This window comes from Ranitomeya variabilis, chromosome 5 (assembly GCF_051348905.1).
Source record: "Ranitomeya variabilis isolate aRanVar5 chromosome 5, aRanVar5.hap1, whole genome shotgun sequence".
In the NCBI taxonomy this organism is placed as follows: Eukaryota; Metazoa; Chordata; class Amphibia; order Anura; family Dendrobatidae; genus Ranitomeya; species Ranitomeya variabilis.
In genome coordinates, this window is record NC_135236.1 from 474871909 (window position 1) to 474895739 (window position 23831).

The 23831-nt window shown below is 44.0% G+C and overlaps 1 protein-coding gene across 1 annotated transcript in view; it reads right to left on the reverse strand.

Moving 5' to 3' along the window:
- Positions 1 to 9425, reverse strand: part of PTPRQ (protein tyrosine phosphatase receptor type Q) — a 677639-nt gene extending 668214 nt beyond the window's left edge. The window contains exons 1-2 of the mRNA XM_077265498.1: positions 9305 to 9425; positions 7711 to 7861 (exon numbers count right to left, since the gene is read on the reverse strand). Coding sequence (XP_077121613.1) covers positions 7711 to 7742 — 32 coding nt within the window. The 5' untranslated portion in view covers positions 7743 to 7861; positions 9305 to 9425. The remainder of the gene's footprint in view (positions 1 to 7710; positions 7862 to 9304) is intronic.
- Positions 9426 to 23831: the final 14406 nt, after the last annotated feature.

Consider the following 23831-nt stretch of genomic DNA (forward strand, 5'->3'; position numbering starts at 1 on the left):
GCTAATATTAAAATTGCATTGCAATCTGATAGGAATCGCACTGCATTTGGATGTAAATAATGCAAATAGTGAAAAATCGGATTGCACTAGCATGGCACTCGTCCATTTTTTTGGTCCTTATATCAGAACATTTTTTTCACACATATACTGTAGGTATTAGCCAACTGAGAATCTGTCAGTGAACTGGTTCTAAAGGTACCGTCACATTAAGCGACGCTGCAGCGATAGCGACCACGATGCCGATCGCTGCAGCGTCGCTGTGTGGTCGCTGGAGAGCTGTCACACAGACCGCTCTCCAGCGACCAACGATGCCGAGGTCCCCGGGTAACCAGGGTAAACATCGGGTTACTAAGCGCAGGGCCGCGCTTAGTAACCCGATGTTTACCCTGGTTACCATCGTAAAAGTAAAAAAACCAAACAGTACATACTCACCTGCGCGTCCCCTGCCGTCCGCTTCCTACACTGTGTGAGCGCCGGCCCTAACAGCAGAGCGGTGACGTCACCGCTGTGCTTTTACTTTCACTTTAGGGCCGGCGCTCAGTCAGAGCAGGAAGCGGACGGCAAGGGACGCGCAGGTGAGTATGTACTGTTTGGTTTTTTTACTTTTACGCTGGTAACCAGGGTAAACATCAGGTTACTAAGCGCGGCCCTGCGCTTAGTAACCCGATATTTACCCTGGTTACCAGCGTAAAATATCGCTGGTATCGTTGCTTTTGGTGTCAAACCTGACGATAAACGCCGGTCTGACGACCAAATAAAGTTCTGAACTTTATTCAACGACCAGCGATATCACAGCAGGATCCTGATCGCTGCTGCGTGTCAAACTAAACGATATCACTAGCCAGGATGCTGCAACGTCACGGATCGCTAGCGATATCGTTTAGTGTGAAGGTACCTTAAAGGAGAGTTTATAAATCTTATCTACAGTGTTTTCTTCTGAGCTTCTCTCAGCTGATATACAGTACAGACCAAAAGTTTGGACACATCTCATTTAAAGATTTTTCTGTATTTTCTTGACCCCTGAGGCTTTCGGAGTTGTAGTAAAGGAATATTGGAGTCACACTTGAATATTTAGGTTTTAAGTTAGATATTCATTTTTATGCTATTTAGACATTTTTCTAAACATTATCACAGTAAGGTGTGCTTTAAATAATATGCAAATACAGTCACATTATACTCTTACAGGGTTAATGTATATAATGATGTCACTGGATAAGAATTATACATACAATGATGTTACAGCGAGAGGATGCTATACAATTAAGAGGGATTAATTGCAAACATGAATGAATGTGCTAAGTGAGGTCACAAAGCAGGAGGAAGGAACAGTGTTGTCACTCTATAGAGGTATAAGCACGTACAGTACAGACCAAAAGTTTGGACACACCTTCTTATTTAAAGATTTTTCTGTATTTTCATGACTATGAAAATTGTACATTCACACTGAAGGCATCAAAACTATGAATTAACACATGTGGAATTATATACCGTATATACTCGAGTATAAGCCGAGATTTTCAGCCCAAATTTTTGGGCTGAAAGTGCCCCTCTCGGCTTATACTCGAGTCATGATCGATGGTGGGGTCGGCGGGTGAGGACTGTCATATACTCACCTAGTTCCGGCGTTCCTGGCGCTCCCCCTGCCCGTCCCACGGTCTCCGGGTGCCGCAGCTCTTCCCCTGAGCGGTCACGTGGGACCGCTCATTAGAGAAATGAATAGGCTGCTCCACCTCCCATAGGGGCGGAGCCGCCTATTCATTTCTCTAATGAAGCGGTGCCGGTGACCGCTGATAGAGAAAGAGGCTGCGGCACCGAAGAGCAGCTGTCTGGGGGAAGGAGCGGGACGCCGGGAGCAGGTAAGTATGTCATATTTACCTTCCCTCGTTCCACACGCCGGGCGCCGCGCCATCTTCCCGGCGTCTCTCCGCTCTGACTGTGCAGGTCAGAGGGCGCGATGACGCATATAGTGTGCGCGCCGCCCTCTGCCTGATCAGTCAGTGCGGAGAGACGCCGGGACAGGACGCTGAGGAGCTGCAAGCAAGAGAGGTGAGTATGTGTTGTTTTTTTTATTGCAGCAGCAGCAATGGCACAGATTTATGTGGAGTATCTATGGGGCAACGGTGCAGAGCACTATATGGCACAGCTATGGGGCAATGGTGCAGAGCACTATATGGCACAGCTATGGGGCAATGGTGCAGAGCATTATATATATGGCACAGCTATGGGGCAATGGTGCAGAGCATTATATATATGGCACAGCTATGGGGCAACGGTGCAGAGCACTATATGGCACAGCTATGGGGCAACGGTGCAGAGCATTATAAATATATGGCACAGCTATGGGGCAACGGTGCAGAGCACTATATGGCACAGCTATGGGGCAACGGTGCAGAGCACTATATGGCACAGCTATGGGGCAACGGTGCAGAGCATTATATATATGGCACAGCTATGGGGCAACGGTGCAGAGCACTATATGGCACAGCTATGGGGCAGCGGTGCAGAGCATTATATATATGGCACAGCTATGGGGCAACGGTGCAGAGCACTATATATATGGCACAGCTATGGGGCAATGGTGCAGAGCATTATATATATGGCACAGCTATGGGGCAACGGTGCAGAGCACTATATGGCACAGCTATGGGGCAACGGTGCAGAGCACTATATATATGGCACAGCTATGGGGCAACGGTGCAGAGCATTATATATATGGCACAGCTATGGGGCAACAGTGCAGAGCACTATATATATGGCACAGCTATGGGGCAACGGTGCAGAGCATTATATATATGGCACAGCTATGGGGCAACGGTGCAGAGCATTATATATATGACACAGCTATGGGGCAACGGTGCAGAGCACTATATGGCACAGCTATGGGGCAATGGTGCAGAGCATTATATATATGGCACAGCTATGGGGCAATGGTGCAGAGCATTATATATATGGCACAGCTATTGGGCAACGGTGCAGAGCACTATATGGCACAGCTATGGGGCAACGGTGCAGAGCATTATATATATATGGCACAGCTATGGGGCAACGGTGCAGAGCACTATATGGCACAGCTATGGGGCAACGGTGCAGAGCATTATATATATGGCACAGCTATGGGGCAACGGTGCAGAGCACTATATGGCACAGCTATGGGGCAGCGGTGCAGAGCATTATATATATGGCACAGCTATGGGGCAACGGTGCAGAGCACTATATATATGGCACAGCTATGGGGCAATGGTGCAGAGCATTATATATATGGCACAGCTATGGGGCAACGGTGCAGAGCACTATATGGCACAGCTATGGGGCAACGGTGCAGAGCACTATATATATGGCACAGCTATGGGGCAACGGTGCAGAGCATTATATATATGGCACAGCTATGGGGCAACGGTGCAGAGCACTATATATATGGCACAGCTATGGGGCAACGGTGCAGAGCATTATATATATGGCACAGCTATGGGGCAACGGTGCAGAGCATTATATATATGACACAGCTATGGGGCAACGGTGCAGAGCACTATATGGCACAGCTATGGGGCAATGGTGCAGAGCACTATATATATGGCACAGCTATGGGGCAACGGTGCAGAGCATTATATATATGGCACAGCTATGGGGCAACGGTGCAGAGCACTATATGGCACAGCTATGGGGCAACGGTGCAGAGCATTATATATATGGCACAGCTATGGGGCAACGGTGCAGAGCACTATATGGCACAGCTATGGGGCAGCGGTGCAGAGCATTATATATATGGCACAGCTATGGGGCAACGGTGCAGAGCACTATATATATGGCACAGCTATGGGGCAATGGTGCAGAGCATTATATATATGGCACAGCTATGGGGCAACGGTGCAGAGCATTATATATATGGCACAGCTATGGGGCAACGGTGCAGAGCATTATATATATGGCACAGCTATGGGGCAACGGTGCAGAGCATTATATATATGGCACAGCTATGGGGCAACGGTGCAGAGCATTATATATATGGCACAGCTATCTATGGGGCAACGGTGCAGAGCATTGTATATATGGCACAGCTTTATGTGGAGCATCTATGGGGCCATAATGAATGGTGCAGAGCATTATATGTGGCACAGCTTTATGTGGAGCATCTATGGGGCCATAATGAACGGTATGGAGTATCTATTTTTAATTTTGAAATTCACCGGTACCTGCTGCATTTTCCACCCTAGGCTTATACACGAGTCAATAAGTTTTCCCAGTTTTTTATGGCAAAATTAGGGGGGGTCGGCTTATACTCGGGTCGGCTTATACTCGAGTATATACGGTACTTAACAAAAAAATGTGAAACAACTAAAAATATGTCTTATATTCTAGGTTCTTCAAAGTAGCCACCTTTTGCTTTGATGACTGCTGGGCACACTCTTGGCATTCTCTTGATGAGCTTCAAGAGGTAGTAACCGGGAATGGTTTTCACTTCACAGGCGTGCCCTGTCATGTTTAATAAGTGGGATTTCTTCCCTTATAAATGGGGTTAGAATCATCAGTTGTGTTGTGCAGAAGTCTGGTGGATACACAGCTGATAGTCCTACTGAATAGATTGTTAGAATTTGTTTTATGGCAAGAAAAAAGCAGCTAAGTAAAGAAAAACGAGTGGCCATCATTACTTTAAGAAATGAAGGTCAGTCAGTCCGAAAAATTGGCAAAACTTTGAAAGTGTCCCCAAGTGCAGTGGCAAAAACCATCAAGCGCTACAAAGAAACTGGCTTACATGAGGACCGCCCCAGGAAAGGAAGACCAAGAGTCAACTCTGCTTCTGAGGATGTTTATCTGAATCACCAGCCTCAGAAATCACAAGTTAACAGCAGCTCAGATTAGAGACCAGGTCAATGCCACACAGAGTTCTAGCAGAAGACACATCTCTACAACAACTGTTAAGAGGAGACTTTGTGCAGCAGGCCTTCATGGTAAAATAGCTGCTAGGAAACCACTGCTAAGGACAGGCAGCAAGCACAAGAGACTTGTTTGGGCTAAAGAACACAAGGAATGGACATTAGACCAGTGGAAATCTGTGCTTTGGTCTGATGAGTCTGAATTCGAGATCTTTGGTTCCAACCACCGTGTCTTTGTGCGATGCAGAAAAGGTGAACGGATGGACTCTACATGCCTCGTTCCCACTGTGAAGCATGGAGGAGGAGGTGTGATGTGTGGGGGTGCTTTGCTGGTGACACTGTTGGAGATTTATTCAAAATTGAAGGCATACTGAACCAGCATGGCTACCACAGCATCTTGCAGCGGCATGCTATTTCATCCGGTTTGCGTTTAGTTGGACCATCATTTATTTTTCAACAAGACAATGACCCCAAACACCTCCAGGCTGTGTAGGGGCTATTTTACCAAGAAGGAGAGTGATGGGGTGCTACGCCAGATGACCTGGTCTCCACAGTCCCCAGACCTGAACCCAATCGAGATGGTTTGGGGTGAGCTGGACCGCAGAGTGAAGGCAAAAGGGCCAACAAGTGCTAAGCATCTCTGGGAACTCCTTCAAGATTGTTGGAAGACTATTCCCGGTGACTACCTCTTAAAGCTCATCAAGAGAATGCCAAGAGTGTGCAAAGCAGTCACCAAAGCAAAAGGTGGCTACTTTGAAGAACCTAGAATATAAGACAATTTCAGTTGTTTCACACTTTTTTGTTAAGTATATAATTCCATATGTGTTAATTCATAGTTTTGATGCCTTCAGTGTGAATGTACAATTTTCATAGTCATGAAAATAAAGAAACATCTTTAAATGAGAAGGTGTGTCCAAACTTTTGGTCTGTACTGTATGACCACATGAAAATTAGGTTGAACTTAGTGGTCTTAAATCAGCTGAAAACATCCCAGAAGAAGAAAGATGAGATTTATAGACTCAGCTATCAAAATCAGCTCACTGAGCGATTCTCAAATCGTTCAGCAGCCAGCAATAGACAGAGGTTCTAAAAGGCAAATTGTGCAAAATAATTAATAAAAGCCAACATTGTTAAAACTGTAATAGCCACAAATACATTCATTTAAGTAAAAACATGCCCCCAAATGTGTATATGCTTTAAAGTGGTGGCCCAGGCCAAATGTTTGCAGTCATTCTAAGTGACTGCAGACCCGCCCAGCGCATGCACTGTGTGCTGCAGGTATTGCAGGTTTCAGAGCCGGGATGGGAGGATATGTATGAGTTATACATACCAACGACTGAGTCCTTAGCTGTAGTCGCTGATGATTTTCTTGACATAACAAAATAGGAACACTAAAAGATGTTGTTACATTGCTACCTAGTGAAAGTAGCTACTGGATGAATGGATGAATTTACTGGGGATCACAATTTAGTCTGAAACAGCAATGAGTCCGGATTTAAATCATATTAAACACCAGAGGAGAGATCTTAAAATTGCTATTGGGAGAAGACAGCCTCCAAATATGAGAGACCGGGAGCAGTTTGCACAAGAAGAGTGGTCCAAAATTCCAGTTGAGATGTGTAAGAAGAAGCTTGTTGATGGTTATAGGAAGTGACTGCAGCTATTTATTCCAAAGGGTGTGCAACCAAATATTAAGCTGAGGGTGCTAATAATTTTGTCCAGGTCATTTTGGGGTCTTGTGTGAAATGTCCAATTTGCCTTTTTTCCATGTTTTTTTGTTGTTGTTCCAATACACATAAAGGAAAAAAACATGTGTATAACAAAATGTGTGTCATTTTCTGGAACAATTTCAAGAGTGCCAACACTTTTGGCCATATATATATAATAGGAAAAAATTGGAACAGCATCCGATATTACCTCAAGTATCATGCAAAGCTTTCCTAACCAGTAGTCCAATGGTTTCCAACAATAAGAACAAAAAAAAAAGGAAAACAGCACAAAAAACTGAAGAAAAAACGTGGACTTTATTGCCCAAACGGCGTGGCAACGTTTCGGATGTATTATCCTTTTTCAAGCAGTGAACACATGAGTGAGACTTTTATATAAAACACATACATTTCTCATTAGTAAATTCATTAAGTGTAATAATAAAAAACTGATAAAAAGTGCTTTAGTGACAGTTGATGAACAAAGTGCATCTGTGCACATTGAAATGATCTTTTTAAATTCATTATTACTACATATAAAACATTAAGTGTTACGTGATTATAATTAAAATATGTTAAATCAGTCAATGAAAAACTCCAGGTGTCCCAGTCCCATGAAACATGATTAGAGCGAACTTACAATTATATCTTTTTTATGCACGCCCGGTCTTCGGCGTCCTCATGTATCGACTGCGCATGTCAGTGACGTTTGTGTCAAAAAGACCCATACTGCTTAGAGCCGCAGTTGCGCAGAGTCGCTCTGAAGACCACGGCGCCATATTGGTTAAGGTAATCACCTATGTAGCTGACTAAACGCTTATAAAAATTATAAAAAATATATAGAAATAATACAAAAATTACACCAATCTCTACATCACCAAGTCGCTATCCATAGAGGATCAATAGACAATTGAAAAGAGGCTTATTTGAAGATAATTAGAAGGAAGCAAAACGTCTCTAAGATCATAAAAAAAACGCACCATGATTCTCTTATGGGACAGATTTGGATGTGCCGCCGAACTTAGAGGGTCAGGACATAAGCCCTAAATAGTGTCATTTTTTTTTGTTTATATTATATATATATATATATATATATATATATATATACACACACACATATATAGAAAAAATACCTTTCACTTGGTTGTACTATTTCAGTTTTCATGGTGCTTTTAGCTTTTATGGAGATGATAAATCCATCAAACTGACCAGACGCCAGTTCCCAGTAGACACATATTGATGCTGTATCGGTTTTGTGCTTTACGTAGGTCACAGGACTAGGAACTTGTAATAAAGACAATATAGGAAACAATAATGAGCATTAACTTCTGTATAGACAAGGAATGCGATTATATTAAGAAAACAAAATTAGCATGATCATAAATTGTAACTTAGCTCTACAGGAACTTACTAAATGTTTGTATTATTAATATGAGAAATTACTGATTTAAACAAAAAACTTATTAAAAAAGCTAATTTTAGTAAATTTACTTGCCTTATGTAATCGGGAAGAATTTTTTTTTACTTCAACCCTGTCACCTTTATTAGGGCCATTTAGGTTAAAACTGCCGTTGTATGAGACAAATAGGGTCTGCTTTGTAAAAAAAAAAAAAAAAAAACACTACCGCTGTTGTCCATAGTCTACTCAGTCTGGAATTTTGGATGTGTTTTAAAAACGTGCTGAGATATTCTTATACATGTGACCCTGCTGTGTAATGTCCGTGTCTGACCGTGCAGGGTCATGATCTGATCACACCACAGCTCCTGGGCAGGGGAGGAAGAGAGAATACAGACAGGACAGTATGGGAGCACGGCTGATTCTTTCTTTGTGATAAACACATTTCCCTGTCTGTTTTTAAGGAATGATTTATCTCAAAAAAGAATCAGCCGTGCTCCCATACTGTCCTGTCTGTATACTCTCTTTTGCTTCCTCCCCTGCCCAGGAGCTGTGGTGTGATCAGATCATGTCCCTGTAAGATCAGACACGGCCATTACACAGTACAGAGCAGGGGCACATGTATAAGATTATCTCAGCACAGGAACATTTTATTACACATCTAATTGTGGAAATTCTTATTATTCCAAGATCTACTGATTAAAATGTTGATCACAATGAACTTTGTGGGAAAACCCCTTTATAAACCCTGTTATCTGATACAACCAGTTTCACTTAATTGACGTTGACTTTTTTCACAATGTATAACTCTTGTGACCATAATGCAAATATTGTCTTAATTAAAGAAGTGGTAATCAGTATAATTTATGGTGCTCATAGAGGCTAGAGGTACTGACAGAAAGCATGAACCCCCATGTATATTTTTTCAGGTCCAAATTTCTAATTTTATCCCAAATCTCTTTGGATCGCTGCTCTTCTGACCACATGCAGCCATCACTAGGGATCATAACTGCATATATAGATTTCCACTGCTATTATTGAGCTTTGTGGAAATTATATACATTTGCATACAGTAACCTCCTTCTCATGGCAGCTGCAGGCACCAAAGTCAAAGCAAGAGAAGGAAGCAACTCCGCATGGGCCCAGTTCCCTAACCCTAGGCTCCATAGCATTCCTATACCCTACCATAGGTAATGGTAGACTACTAACTGAGACATGTTTTTCATGTACGGTAAGTTCCCCAATAACGGTTAATCTGTAGGATAAAGCTTGAATAGTGAGACTGTGACCCTTGCCCTACGAGGTGACACATTGTCTTCTTAAACACCTACCAGTCTGAATATGGATCACAACGGGCACACTGTCTCTGAAGAAAGGCTTCTCTGTGCAAACAGAGAACGTATAGAATGTACCAGGTGATAACCCCACGAACACTGCTGTCTCTTGGGTCACTTTTTGAACCTGAAATTAGATAGTAATAAAGTTAATTAGAATTATGCGGTATTATTTGTAAAAAGGACAACAATAAAAAAATTGCTGCAAAAATCTGCAGAGGAAACAGCATGGATCATGGATTTAGGATTTTCATGGCCTGGAATTGGGGTTGTCAGATGGAAGAAACCTAATAAATTTTACCAATCAAGTCTGCACTCTCTTATTTCAGACCCTTTCTTCCAATCCTAGCAGCCCCACTTCTACATTTGTTCCGACACATTTAGAAAGCTTTTCTGCCCTGTCTGTCCATGATAAAGGGGTTGACTGTCTGGATCAGTTTAATAGATGTTGCGTGGAGTCTGATTGGCCTAGAAAACAAATAAGGTACACGTCCAGCCCCCTTCATCACATACTGACACGCAAAAAAAAGTTCAAATACATTTAAAGGGATTTTCTATTTTCAAGAAAACAGTCTCAAAATAATTGGATAATAACAATAAAAACAAATTAAGATAAAATTCACTCTCCCCCAGTCCAGCAGTATCCTTGTGTTTTGGTTGCAATGGTACATCATGACAGCTGCAGCCAATCACTGAGCTCAGCAACTCTGGTATAAATCACCAAGCTCAGGGATACACCCCCCCGAGCAGAGGCAGGGAACCAACGCTGGACTGGGGGAGGATGAAGACTATCTGTCCTTGTCTTTGGAACAAGTATCGAGTCATCTGGGAGCCATTTTTTGGAAAATTGAAAGGCCCTTTAATATAAAAACTGGATGTATACAATAGGTAATTTTTCTGACCCTTTCTCTTCAATATAGATGCCCTTTTATTGTTATGCAACCATGTGCAGACATGTCCCTTGGAAGGTTGCTATAAATAACTATGGTTTTGTTATAATGAAAAATGCATCCTTAAGGGAATCTGCCACCAAGTTTTTACTACCCAGTCTAAGAGCAACATGATTTAGGGGCAGTGAGTAGTGCTGAGCAAGTGTGCTCGCCACTCGATCGTGCATTGTGGTGCTCGTGTACACACTGAGTATCGCGGGTGCTGAAGCACCAAGCTCGAGTCCCCATCCCTCATGTTTTGCAGCTATTAGACAGCCAATAAACATGCGGGGATTGCTTGCCATACATGTGTACCCGAGCACCTCGATTCATGATTGAGTGGCGAGCATGTTCGCTCATCACTAGCAGTGACCCTGATTCTAGTGATGTGTCACTCATTGGGCTGCCTGCTGCAGTTTTGATAATCTCACTGGTTTGTCTGCTGCAGATCTATCAGTTCTCTGAATGCTGAGCTTGGTATAACGCCCCCACATCACTGATTGGCATCTTTCTTTGTAGAAAGCTGACAATCAGAATTAGTGTTGGGGTTATACAGAGCTCATGAATATGGAGGACTGCCTAACTACAGGCTTACTAGTTCTCTAGTGCTAATCCCCTACTGATAAAACAGCGATTGTATCAAAATGATGCCAAGCAGCCCAATAAGTAACATAGTTACATAGTTATTAAGGTTGAAGGAAGACTTTAAGTCCATCTAGTTCAACCCATAGCCTAACCTAACATGCCCTAACGTGTTGATCCAGAGGAAGGCAAAAAAAAAACATGTGGCAAAGAGTAAGATCCACATTGGGGAAAAAAATTCCTTCCCGACTCCACATACGGCAATCAGACTAGTTCCCTGTTGTGTATCCGCTTTTTGGGCTCCCCTGGTGGTTGCTGGTGGTACTGGTGACTTGTTTGCACTTTGCTTCTTCTGTTCACCTGCTTCCATCAGTGTTTGGGAGTTTCCTATTTAGCCTTGCTCTCCAGTCATTTCCTTGCCGGTCATCATTGTAACCAGAGCCTTCGGTTGCATGTTCCTGCTACTAGTCTGCTGATCAGCTAAGTGGACTTTGTCCTTTTGTTTTGTACCTTTTGTCCAGTTTGCAGTTTTTGTAATCCTCTGTAGTTGGAAGCTCTTGCGGGCTGAAATTGCCACTCCTGTGTCATGAGTTGACACAGGAGTCTTAAAGTAATTTCAGGATGGTTTTTGAAAGGGTTTTCAGTTGACCGTGAAGTCCTCTTTTGTATCCTTCTGCTATCTAGTAAGTGGACCTCTCTTTGCTAAATCTACTTTCATACTGTGTATGTCTTTTCCTCTTAATTCACCGTTATTACATGTGGGGGGCTGCTATCATCTTTTGGGGTATTTCCCTAGAGGTAAGCCAGGTCTGTTTCTTCCTCTACCAGGCGTAGTTAGTCCTCCGGCTGGCGCGTGGCATATAGGAAGCCGTAGGTATGCTCCCTGGCTACTGTTAGTTGTGTGGTAGATTTAGCTCACGGTCAACTCGAGTTTCCATCACCCGAGAGCTCGTTCGTTACTTATGTGTTTTTTACGTTCCCTTGCCATTGGGAACCATGACAGTATGACCGGCCTACAAAGTGTTAATTGTTTGGGCTGAAGCAGGAGAAAACGAAGTGTTGAAGGGAAATTTTTGGGGTATATTTTTTCCCCTTCTTCTATTGAGATGGACCCTGTCAAGGTTCGGGCTATTTACGACTGGACGCAGCCTACTTCTCTGAAGAGTCTCCAGAAATTCTTGGGCCTTGCTAATTTTTATCGTCGATTTATAGCTGGTTTTTCTGGCGTTGCTAAACCTCTGACGGATTTGACTAAAAAGGGTGCTGATGTTGCCAATTGGTCCCCTGCTGCCGTGGAGGCCTTTCGGGAGCTTAAGCGCCACTTTTTGTCTACCCCTGTGTTGCGCCAGCCTGATGTTTCTCTTCCCTTTCAGGTTGAGGTCGATGCTTCCGAGATCGGAGCGGGGGCGGTTTTGTCGCAGAAAAGTTCCGACTGCTCAGTGATGAGACCTTGTGCGTTCTTTTCGCGAAAATTTTCGGCCGCCGAGCGAAACTATGATGTTGGTAATCGGGAGCTTTTGGCCATGAAGTGGGCATTTGAGGAGTGGCGTCATTGGCTTGAGGGTGCCAGACATCAGGTGGTAGTTTTGACTGATCACAAGAATTTAATTTATTTGGAGTCTGCCAGGCGCCTGAATCCTAGACAGGCACGTTGGTCGTTGTTCTTTTCCCGGTTTAATTTTGTGGTCTCGTACTTACCGGGTTCTAGGAATGTGAAAGCAGATGCTCTTTCTAGGAGTTTTGAGCCTGACTCTCCTGGGAATTCTGAACCTGCTGGTGTCCTTAAGGATGGAGTGGTTTTGTCTGCTGTCTCTCCAGATTTGCGACGTGCTTTGCAAGAATTTCAGGCGGATAGACCTGATCGTTGTCCGTCTGGTAGACTGTTTGTTCCTGACGAGTGGACCACTAGAGTCATCTCGGAAGTTCATTCTTCTACTCTGGCAGGTCATCCGGGAATTTTTGGCACCAGAGATTTGGTGGCTAGATCCTTCTGGTGGCCTTCCCTGTCTCGAGATGTGCGTGTTTTTGTGCAGTCTTGCGATGTGTGTGCTCGGGCCAAGCCTTGTTGTTCTAGGGCTAGTGGGTTGTTGTTGCCCTTGCCTATTCCGAAGAGGCCTTGGACGCACATCTCTATGGACTTTATCTCGGATCTCCCTGTTTCTCAGAAGATGTCTGTCATCTGGGTGGTGTGTGACCGTTTTTCTAAAATGGTTCATTTGGTGCCATTGCCTAAGTTGCCTTCCTCATCTGAGTTGGTCCCTCTGTTTTTTCAAAATGTGGTTCGCTTGCATGGTATTCCGGAAAACATCGTTTCTGACAGGGGTACCCAGTTCGTGTCTAGATTTTGGCGGGCAGTCTGTGCCAGGTTGGGCATTGATTTGTCCTTTTCGTCTGCATTCCATCCTCAGACCAATGGCCAGACGGAGCGAACTAATCAAACTTTGGAGACTTATTTGAGGTGTTTTGTGTCTGCGGATCAGGATGATTGGGTTGCCTTTCTGCCGTTGGCGGAGTTTGCTCTTAATAATCGGGCTAGTTCTGCCACTTTGGTTTCTCCTTTCTTTTGCAATTCAGGGTTTCATCCGCGTTTTTCATCTGGTCAGGTTGAATCTTCGGATTGTCCTGGAGTGGATGCGGTGGTGGATCGGTTGCATCGGATTTGGGGACAAGTGGTGGATAATTTGGAATTGTCCCAGGAGAGGACTCAGCAGTTTGCTAACCGTCGTCGTCGTGTTGGTCCCCACCTTCGCGTTGGGGACTTGGTGTGGTTGTCTTCCCGTTTTGTTCCTATGAGGGTTTCTTCTCCCAAATTTAAGCCTCGGTTCATCGGTCCTTATAGGATTTTGGAGATTCTTAACCCTGTTTCCTTTCGTTTGGACCTCCCGGCATCTTTCGCTATCCATAATGTGTTCCATCGGTCGTTGTTGCGGAGATATGAGGTACCGGTGGTTCCTTCTACTGAACCTCCTGCTCCTGTGCTGGTGGAGGGTGAATTGGAGTACGTCGTGGAGAAGATCTTGGACTCCCGTATTTCCAGACGGAGACTTCAATATCTGGTTAAATGGAAAGGCTATGGGCAGGAAGATAATTCTTGGGTAACTGCCTCTGATGTTCATGCCTCGGAATTGGTTTGTGCCTTTCATAGGGCTCATCCAGATCGCCCTGGCGGTTCTTGTGAGGGTTCGGTGCCCCCTCCTTAAGGGGAGGGTACTGTTGTGTATCCGCTTTTTGGGCTCCCCTGGTGGTTGCTGGTGGTACTGGTGACTTGTTTGCACTTTGCTTCTTCTGTTCACCTGCTTCCATCAGTGTTTGGGAGTTTCCTATTTAGCCTTGCTCTCCAGTCATTTCCTTGCCGGTCATCATTGTAACCAGAGCCTTCGGTTGCATGTTCCTGCTACTAGTCTGCTGATCAGCTAAGTGGACTTTGTCCTTTTGTTTTGTACCTTTTGTCCAGTTTGCAGTTTTTGTAATCCTCTGTAGTTGGAAGCTCTTGCGGGCTGAAATTGCCACTCCTGTGTCATGAGTTGACACAGGAGTCTTAAAGTAATTTCAGGATGGTTTTTGAAAGGGTTTTCAGTTGACCGTGAAGTCCTCTTTTGTATCCTTCTGCTATCTAGTAAGTGGACCTCTCTTTGCTAAATCTACTTTCATACTGTGTATGTCTTTTCCTCTTAATTCACCGTTATTACATGTGGGGGGCTGCTATCATCTTTTGGGGTATTTCCCTAGAGGTAAGCCAGGTCTGTTTCTTCCTCTACCAGGCGTAGTTAGTCCTCCGGCTGGCGCGTGGCATATAGGAAGCCGTAGGTATGCTCCCTGGCTACTGTTAGTTGTGTGGTAGATTTAGCTCACGGTCAACTCGAGTTTCCATCACCCGAGAGCTCGTTCGTTACTTATGTATTTTTTACGTTCCCTTGCCATTGGGAACCATGACAGTTCCCTGGATCAACGCCTATCAAGTGACACATGATTGGAATCGGAATCTCTGGCTCTACATTATGCTGTTCTCAGAATAGATGGTAAAAATTCATGACAGATTTCCTTTAAGAATAGCTTTACTTCATCAGGGGGAACAATATGAGAACTAGCTAACTGGAAGAAAACAATTACTAAAATAATCCATCAAAACATACCTACAAGCAGGGGCGTAACTACCGCGGTCGCAGCGGTCGCCATTGCGACCGGGCCCCGCAGGTCAGGGGCCCCGGGCCGGCAGGTCTGAGCAGGGCCAGACTGGCCATCGGGCACTTCTGGCAAATGCCAGAAGAGCCGATGCCAGTAGTGGGCCGCTGCACTGTTTCTCCCCCGGAACCCCCCCAGTGCCGCCGCCGCCGCCGCCGCCGCATTTAACTATACCGGCGTCTATGACACCGGTATAGTTCAATGCAATGATGGGAGGAGAGAGCGTCACCTGACGCTTCCTCTCCCATCATTCCCCGCTCTGCCTCTGACAGTACACTGCGGGTGCGCGATGACGTCATATCATCGCGCACCTGCAGTGTCCTGGGCAGACTGCAGCCGCCAGGAGCAGCGCGGGCAAAAGGAAAGGTGAGGAGAGTTTTTTTTTTTTTTTCTTTTTAACCGGACTGTGGGGCCATTATCGGGGGGGGGGGGATGAGATGCGGGCTGTGCTGTATATACCCCTGTGCGGGCTCTGCTGTATATACCCCTGTGGGGGCTGTGCTGTATATATCCCTGTGCGGGCTCTGCTGTATATATCCCTGTGCGGGCTCTGCTGTATATACCACTGTGCGGGCTCTGCTGTATATACCACTGTGCGGGCTCTGCTGTATATACCACTGTGCGGGCTCTGCTGTATATACCACTGTGCGGGCTGTGCTGTATATACCCCTGTGCGGGCTCTGCTGTATATACCCCTGTGGGGGCTGTGCTGTATATATCCCTGTGCGGGCTCTGCTGTATATATCCCTGTGCGGGCTCTGCTGTATATACCACTGTGCGGGCTCTGCTGTATATACCACTGTGCGGGCTCTGCTGTATATACCACTGTGCGGGCTCTGCTGTATATACCACTGTGCGGGCTCTGCTGTATATAACACTGTGTGGGCTGTGCTCTATATACCACTGTGCGGGCTCTGCTGTATATAACACTGTGCGGGCTGTGCTGTATATACCACTGTGCGGTCTGTGCTGGATATACCACTGTGCGGGCTGTGCTGGATATACCACTGTGCGGTCTGTGCTGGATATACCACTGTGCGGTCTGTGCTGGATATACCACTGTGAGGGCTGTGCTGGATATACCACTGTGCGGTCTGTGCTGGATATACCACTGTGCGGTCTGTGCTGGATATACCACTGTGCGGTGTGTGCTGGATATACCACTGTGCGGTCTGTGCTGGATATACCACTGTGCGGTCTGTGCTGGATATACCACTGTGCGGTCTGTGCTGGATATACCACTGTGCGGTCTGTGCTGGATATACCACTGTGCGGGCTGTGCTGGATATACCACTGTGCGGTCTGTGCTGGATATACCACTGTGCGGTCTGTGCTGGATATACCACTGTGAGGGCTGTGCTGGATATACCACTGTGCGGTCTGTGCTGGATATACCACTGTGCGGTCTGTGCTGGATATACCACTGTGCGGTCTGTGCTGGATATACCACTGTGCGGTCTGTGCTGGATATACCACTGTGCGGTCTGTGCTGGATATACCACTGTGCGGTCTGTGCTGGATATACCACTGTGCGGTCTGTGCTGGATATACCACTGTGCGGTCTGTGCTGGATATACCACTGTGCGGTCTGTGCTGGATATACCACTGTGCGGTCTGTGCTGGATATACCACTGTGCGGTCTGTGCTGGATATACCACTGTGAGGGCTGTGCTGGATATACCACTGTGCGGTCTGTGCTGGATATACCACTGTGCGGTCTGTGCTGGATATACCACTGTGCGGTCTGTGCTGGATATACCACTGTGCGGTCTGTGCTCTATATACCCCCTGTGCTGGCTGTGCTGTATATACCCCTGTGCGGGCTGTGCTGTATATACCCCTGTGCGGGCTGTGCTGTATATACCCCTGTGCGGGCTGTGCTGGATATACCACTGTGAGGGCTGTGCTGGATATACCACTGTGCGGTCTGTGCTGGATATACCACTGTGCGGTCTGTGCTGGATATACCACTGTGCGGTCTGTGCTGGATATACCACTGTGCGGGCTGTGCTGGATATACCACTGTGCGGGCTGTGCTGGATATACCACTGTGCGGTCTGTGCTGGATATACCACTGTGCGGGCTGTGCTGGATATACCACTGTGCGGGCTGTGCTGGCACCCAACACCATGTTGCAGTGCAGGAGATTCCTGCAACAGTCCGAGGCGTATCTAGGGGAAGCGGGGCGGGGGAAGGTGGGGGGGTTGCGGGGGCGGGGGAAGGTGGGGGGGTAGGGGGGGGTAGGGGGGGGGCCCCATTTGGAAGTTCGCACCGGGGCCCATAACTTTGTAGTTACGCCACTGCCTACAAGCAATAAAGTGAAAATAGGTTTGTTTTTCCAAAATATGTGTTCTACAGACAATTTTTTTGCCCATTGCAACGTATAATTGCAAAGAGTTCATTTTGTTAGAATAGTTTAAATAATGAAAGATGAGAGCTGACCGTGTGCCTATGGGCAACAAGGATGATTTTTGTTTTAGACACTGTTAATTGGAATGCTTTGTCTTGCTTTCTAAAAAATAATCTATACTGCATAGAACAATCTGTGTTGACCTTGGACACAGCATTCCCAACAGCAAGAATCCCACATGCAGTTTTTGTAGCAATTCCTTTTCAATGTGGTTTTTGAAGCCAAAGTCAAAAGTTGATTCAAAAGGAATACGTTTTTGTCAAGAAATTATTCTGCTTCATCATACCGGATGTTCTTCTGATTCTGACTCAAAAAAAATTAATCAAAAACAGCATATGTTTCTAGTCCAATGGCCACGTAGTGTGGCTTTAGGTGTGCTGGCCTGTTAGCAAAGCCGGTTTTAGACAAAGTGGTGCCTGAGGCAAAATGAAGAATGACTGGTACATAACGATCACTAGTACATCAATCTGTCCCTATAAAGTACCTGGTGATGTGCTGCTGAGAACTGTGATATTTGTTCAGGCATAATCAATCCAATCACTCGCTGAATAGGCAGCATTTTGCTTGTTTAGTATAATACACCCCATAGTCCTCCACATAGCATAATATACTCCCCATAGTTGCCCATACAGTATAATGCACCCCATAGTCCTCCATATTGTATAATGCACTCCATCAGTGCTCCATATAGTACAATTCACACCCATAGTATAATGCACCCGAAAGTCCTTCATATACAATGCATTCCCCATAGTCCTTCATGCAATATAATGCACTCCAAACAGTCCTCCATACAGTATAATGAACCCCATAGTCCTCCATAGATGTGCATCCCACATATAGTACACAATATAATGCACCCCACAGTCCTCAATAGATTATATTGCAGCCCCCTGTTTAATACATATAGTATAATGCACTCACCATAGTCCTTGGTAGAGGATAATGCAGCCCCCATACATTACATATAGTAAAATGCACTCACCATAGTCCTTGATAGGTTATAATGCAGCCCCCATATAGTACATATAGTATAACGCTCTCCATATTCCTTGATAGAGTATAATACAGATGCTATATAGTACATACAGTATAATGCAGCCCCCTGTTTAATACATATATTATAATGCACTCACCATAGTCCTTGGCAGAGGATAATGCAGCCCCCATATATTACATATAGTATAATGCACTCACCATAGTCGTTGATAGGTTATAATGCAGCCCCCATATAGTACATATAGTATAAAGCTCTCCATAGTCCTTGATAGAGTATAATACAGCTGCCATATAGTACATACAGTATAATGCAGAGCCCATAATCATTTGGAGAGTATAATGCAGCCCTCATATATTATAATGAAGCCCCAGAATAGTACATATAGTATAATGCACAGTACATAGTCATTGATAGCATATATTGCAGACCCAATATAGAACATATAGTATAAGGCCCTTCCCATAGTACTTGATAAAGTATAATGCAGCCCCCATATAGTACATACAGTATAATACACAGCCTATAGTCCTTGATAGAGTATGAAGCAGCCCCCATATGGTATGATGCAGCCCCCATATGGTATGATGCAGCCCCCATAAGGTATAACACAGCCTAATATAGTATAATTCAGCCCCCACTGTCATGGCACTCATGATTCATGGAACCCAAAAGGTAAATCACAGTACGTCTATGGTTATTGCACTTTGCAATAGAAGCATATGTTTTTCACAAAGCCAAGAAATGTGATAGGTAAAGTGTAAAGGAGATTAACAGATGCTTTGTGTTGTCCTCTTCACAACCAAAACATGCTGTCCTCTTACTGTCCTCTTACTTACTGTAATAGAGTTGGAGCAGTTGTTGCAAATAATTTCATACTGCTGAAAATTTCCTTCAACTTTATCCCAAACAACTTGTACAGAATGCTCCGTTATTGCTCCTTCACGTACATTATCTGGAGTCGCCAAACCTAATAATAGAGGGAAAGTAGTGTATTCTAATGACAATTACAGAATAGTAAGTGCTAGTAACTGTATTTATAGAATGTCAATGCAAAAAAACTAATTACTGCCAATGCATAAAAAGCATAAAGAAGAAACACAATCTTGTTTTCGAGTATTATTGGCTAAAGTATTATTTTTACATTTTTATCATCCAGAGGACAATATAAATTTAGATTATTTGGTGTATCAAGGAACTGCAGTAAGCAAAAGCCAATATACAGTTTATATCATTGGTGATAAAGAGAACCAGTCATCTGGTAAAAAGTGAACAGTTTTAGTATTATTTTATTTAATACTACAGTTTTAGTATTATTTATTACTACTTCCCTGTGCACTCTTTTTTTGTGTTTTTGAAATCCACCATATGTTTCCAGAGAATGGATCTTTTTATTTAGTGCGAATTTGCATGTTCTATGTAGGTCAAGCTCCCCGAGAATCCTAAGGGCCACACCCCATTGGTTAAGAGAATAAATATTAACACTAAATAAAAATACATATCTGTGGCACCGAATGGCAGATTTACAAAAAAAACAACAGATTATTCAGGAGAGCAGCAGAAATAAAATAAGAGTAAAAACTGCCCAGTTTTTACCTGGTGACATGTTCCCTGTAAGTCCAACACATTGCGGTTGTGATAGTATAGATAGACATGTTAACGATATGCAATTGATTTTCACAACATCTCGATTTATTTAGTATTGCATATGAGTGCCCCAGACAGAAAAACGTCTTGGCTACTATCAATGAGGTTACACAAATATGATATGCCATCCACAACCTGTCTCCTCCATACATCTGTGACCTCATCTCCTGGTACTTTCCTGCATTCAACCTCCGATCCTCACAAGATCTCCTTCTCTACTCCCCTCTTATCTCCTCTTCCCTCTCGCCTACCATCGAAACCTTCAAAAAGAGCCTGAAGACCCACCTCTTCCGACAAGCCTTCAACCTGCAGTAACCACCGATCGACCAAACCGCTGCATGACCAGCTCTATCCTTGCCTACTGTATTCTCACCCGTCCCTTGTAGATTGTGAGCCCTCGCGGGCAGGGTCCTCTCTCCTCCTGTACCAGTTGTGACTTGTATTGTACAAGATTATTGTACTTATTTTTATTATGTATACCCCTCCTCACATGTAAAGCGCCATGGAATAAATGGTGCTATAATAATAAATAATAATAATAATAATATGCAAATCATCAAAATCCACTGCTGGCAGCTCCCTTTGAAACTGTCAACCACTGGCATACTACATTTTCTTGATGGGAGATAAGTCCAGAGACACTGCAAGCAATGAGAGCACAATTCAGCCTCACGGGCTGTTAATGATAGCACAAGCAACATACTAGCTGATGCTACTGTGTTGAAAAATGGCTCCTGAGACACTCTGGAGAAATGGCAGTCCCACTGGTTCTTCAACCAAATCAATGCAACAATGAGTAGTTAGAGTTAGCATTTCTGGACTGAAGACTAGGGGGGACTGACTACCATAGGTTATGCCACCCCACACCATAAACTTAAGAGTAAGACCAATGTGATGTTACATTGTGGACTCAAATCTGCAGAGGGTAGACTCTTCATTTCAGGCTACATTGCCATCTTACATAAGGTCAATGGAAAACGTGGCTGAACGTCTGGCTCATAGCCAATGTCATGCAAACACAATCAGATGCTTTATGTAGATACTGTTTGACACATTATGCTTATTATGTGACATCCAATTTAACTTTTTGTACAGAATGGAACAATTTTGGAACCAGTTTTATGGCCATTTCTTCAAAGTCTCCTATGAGTTGTTTTTCAACAAAACAAAACTAGGCTGCATTTTGATTATGCTATTGTGAGCCGCCTGAGTGGTCTAAACATGCTACCGTGGTATGCAGCATCTCGAGACATATTTTCTATTTAGTACATCATTGGTCGGCAATTGCAATGGGAACGGACATCATTGGATAGTGATGATTTGTGTTCATTATATGAGAAAATTCCTCACACAACCATTAATAATCTCATTGATAGAAGCCAGGGCATGTAAGTGCATGTATTTTTGTGCATGTCGCTCATATGCAATACTGAATAAACTGCGATGTTTTGAGAATTTTATTTATATTTTTCACCATTTGCATATCATTAACATGCCTATATATCCTATGATTTAAATAATTCCATAACTTTTTCTTCCTGATATTACATTTTCAGCATTGAGGAGTCAATATACAGTATTTATATACAGTGCTCAATATCAAGAGATTTCAAAACCTTTAATTTCCTTTCAGTATAAAAATATTCTATGGGATACCTTACTACAAAATACTCCCACAAATATGGGACACTGATTGCTAACAAGATTTTTACTTTGCACTCAAATAAAATTATTTTTACCAAAAAATTCATTCAGACTATATTGCAAAAATGAGTATACACCAATGCAAGTCATATTAGCAAAGAAAAAGTTTAGACTACAAAATTTGGTTGCCTTGCATATGGGGTAAGCAACATAGCAAATCAGAAGAACTACCATATTTTTCGGACTATAAGATGTACTTTTTTCCTCCCAAAATGTGGAGAAAAATGGGGGGGTGCGTCTTATAGTCCAGATATATTTGCTCTGGCTGTGGTGGGAGGTGGGGGAGCGGTATGAGAGGAGCAGCGGGACACAGAGGCAGGTGCCGGTAGCTCCGGCTAACTCCTGTGACTGCTGCTAAAGAGAAATTAATATGTACTGCATTCCATGCTCGTGGGCGTGGAGGGCAATGAATATTAATTTCTTCCTGGCATCCTGGTATGATTGATTGGCCCCATCCCCTTGCTGGTAGGATTGGCCCCATCCCAGTCCTGGTATCCATGGCCCCATCAGAAAAGATTAAAAAAAACAAACCTTTACTCTTACCTTCCTCCGCTCCCTCATAGTCACAGCGTTCTGCTGCGGTGCCAGCAGCTGCTTAATGCTTGTAAGCAGCGCATGGCAGTGACGTCATGCGCTGCTCACAAGCAGAGCACAGCTGCCAGAATACTCACCGGGACCGTTCATTGCAGATAGCGGTGAGTATCCATTCCTCTTCAGTAGCGTGCACTGTCAGCTGCCTGCTTCCTGCTGCTGCTGGCGGTCAAGTGTGCCGATACTTAAGAGAAATGAGTATTCTGAATATTCATTTCTCATAAGTATCGGCACACATGACTGCCGGCCCCAGCAGGAAGCTGGAGACTGACACTGCGAGCTACTGAAAAGCAATGGATACTCACCTCGTTCTTTGATGAACACCCGATGAGTATTCTGGCAGCTGTGCTCTGCTTGTGAGTAGTGCATGACGTCCCTGCCATGCGCTGCTTACAAACATTAAGCAGCTGCTGGCACCAGAGCAGGACGCTGCGACTGCGAGGGAGCGGAGGAAGGTAAGAGTAAAGGTTTGTTTTTCTTAATCTTTTCTGATGGGGTTATGGATACCAAGACTGGGATGGGGCCAATCATACCAGCAAGGGGATGGGGCCAATCAATCATACCAGGAACTGGATGGGGCCAATCAATCATACCAGGAACGGGATGGGGTCAATCAATCATACCAGAAATGGGATGGGGCCAATCAATCATACCAGGAAAGGGATGGGGCCAATCAATCATACCAGGAACGAACAGAATGGGGTAAATCATTTATATCAGAATAAGAATGGGACCTTGCATACCAGAATAAGTATGGGGTCATGCATACCAGGATGGGGATGAGGGCCATGCATACCAGGATGGGGATGAGGGGACCATATTTATCAGGATAGGTGTTCTAAAGTACAGAATTGACCACATTTTTTGCCTTATTTTTTTTTCCTCCTAATTTCCTCCTCTAAAACCTAGGTGCGTCTTATGGTCTGGTGCGTCTTATAGTCCAAAAAATACGGTATATTACATTTCTAATTGGAGGTGCTTGCTAGTATTATTATTATTACACCTACAACATATTGGGATAGGATCTTGGAGATGAGTATACCCCTTTAACACCTAAACAGGAGTGTCTTCTGATGAGAAAGGTTGAAGAAACTTGTCATACAAATTCACTGAAGTTAGCTAAAGAAGTGGAAAGCCAAACCAGGGTGAATATCTTCCATGAGTCACATGGCATGCCTGAGTGTTGTCGATGAAGGAAGCCTTTGGAACTGATGGCTTCAAAATTGTATGTGTTGAAAAGGTGAAAAGAATAAAATAAAAAGCTTGGTGCCTACAGTGAAACATGGTGGTGCCAGCGTCAAAATTACTGTTATTGTGAACAGTTAAGCAAGCTGAATTGAAATAATCTCTAAAAATTAAGATGACACATTTCCTTTGTATTTCTGGAAAAAAAAAGAAATATGCATATATAGCTCTGGCAAAAATTAAGACACTACTGCAAAATGTTCAGTTTGTCTGATTTTTCTCTTTATAAGTATATTT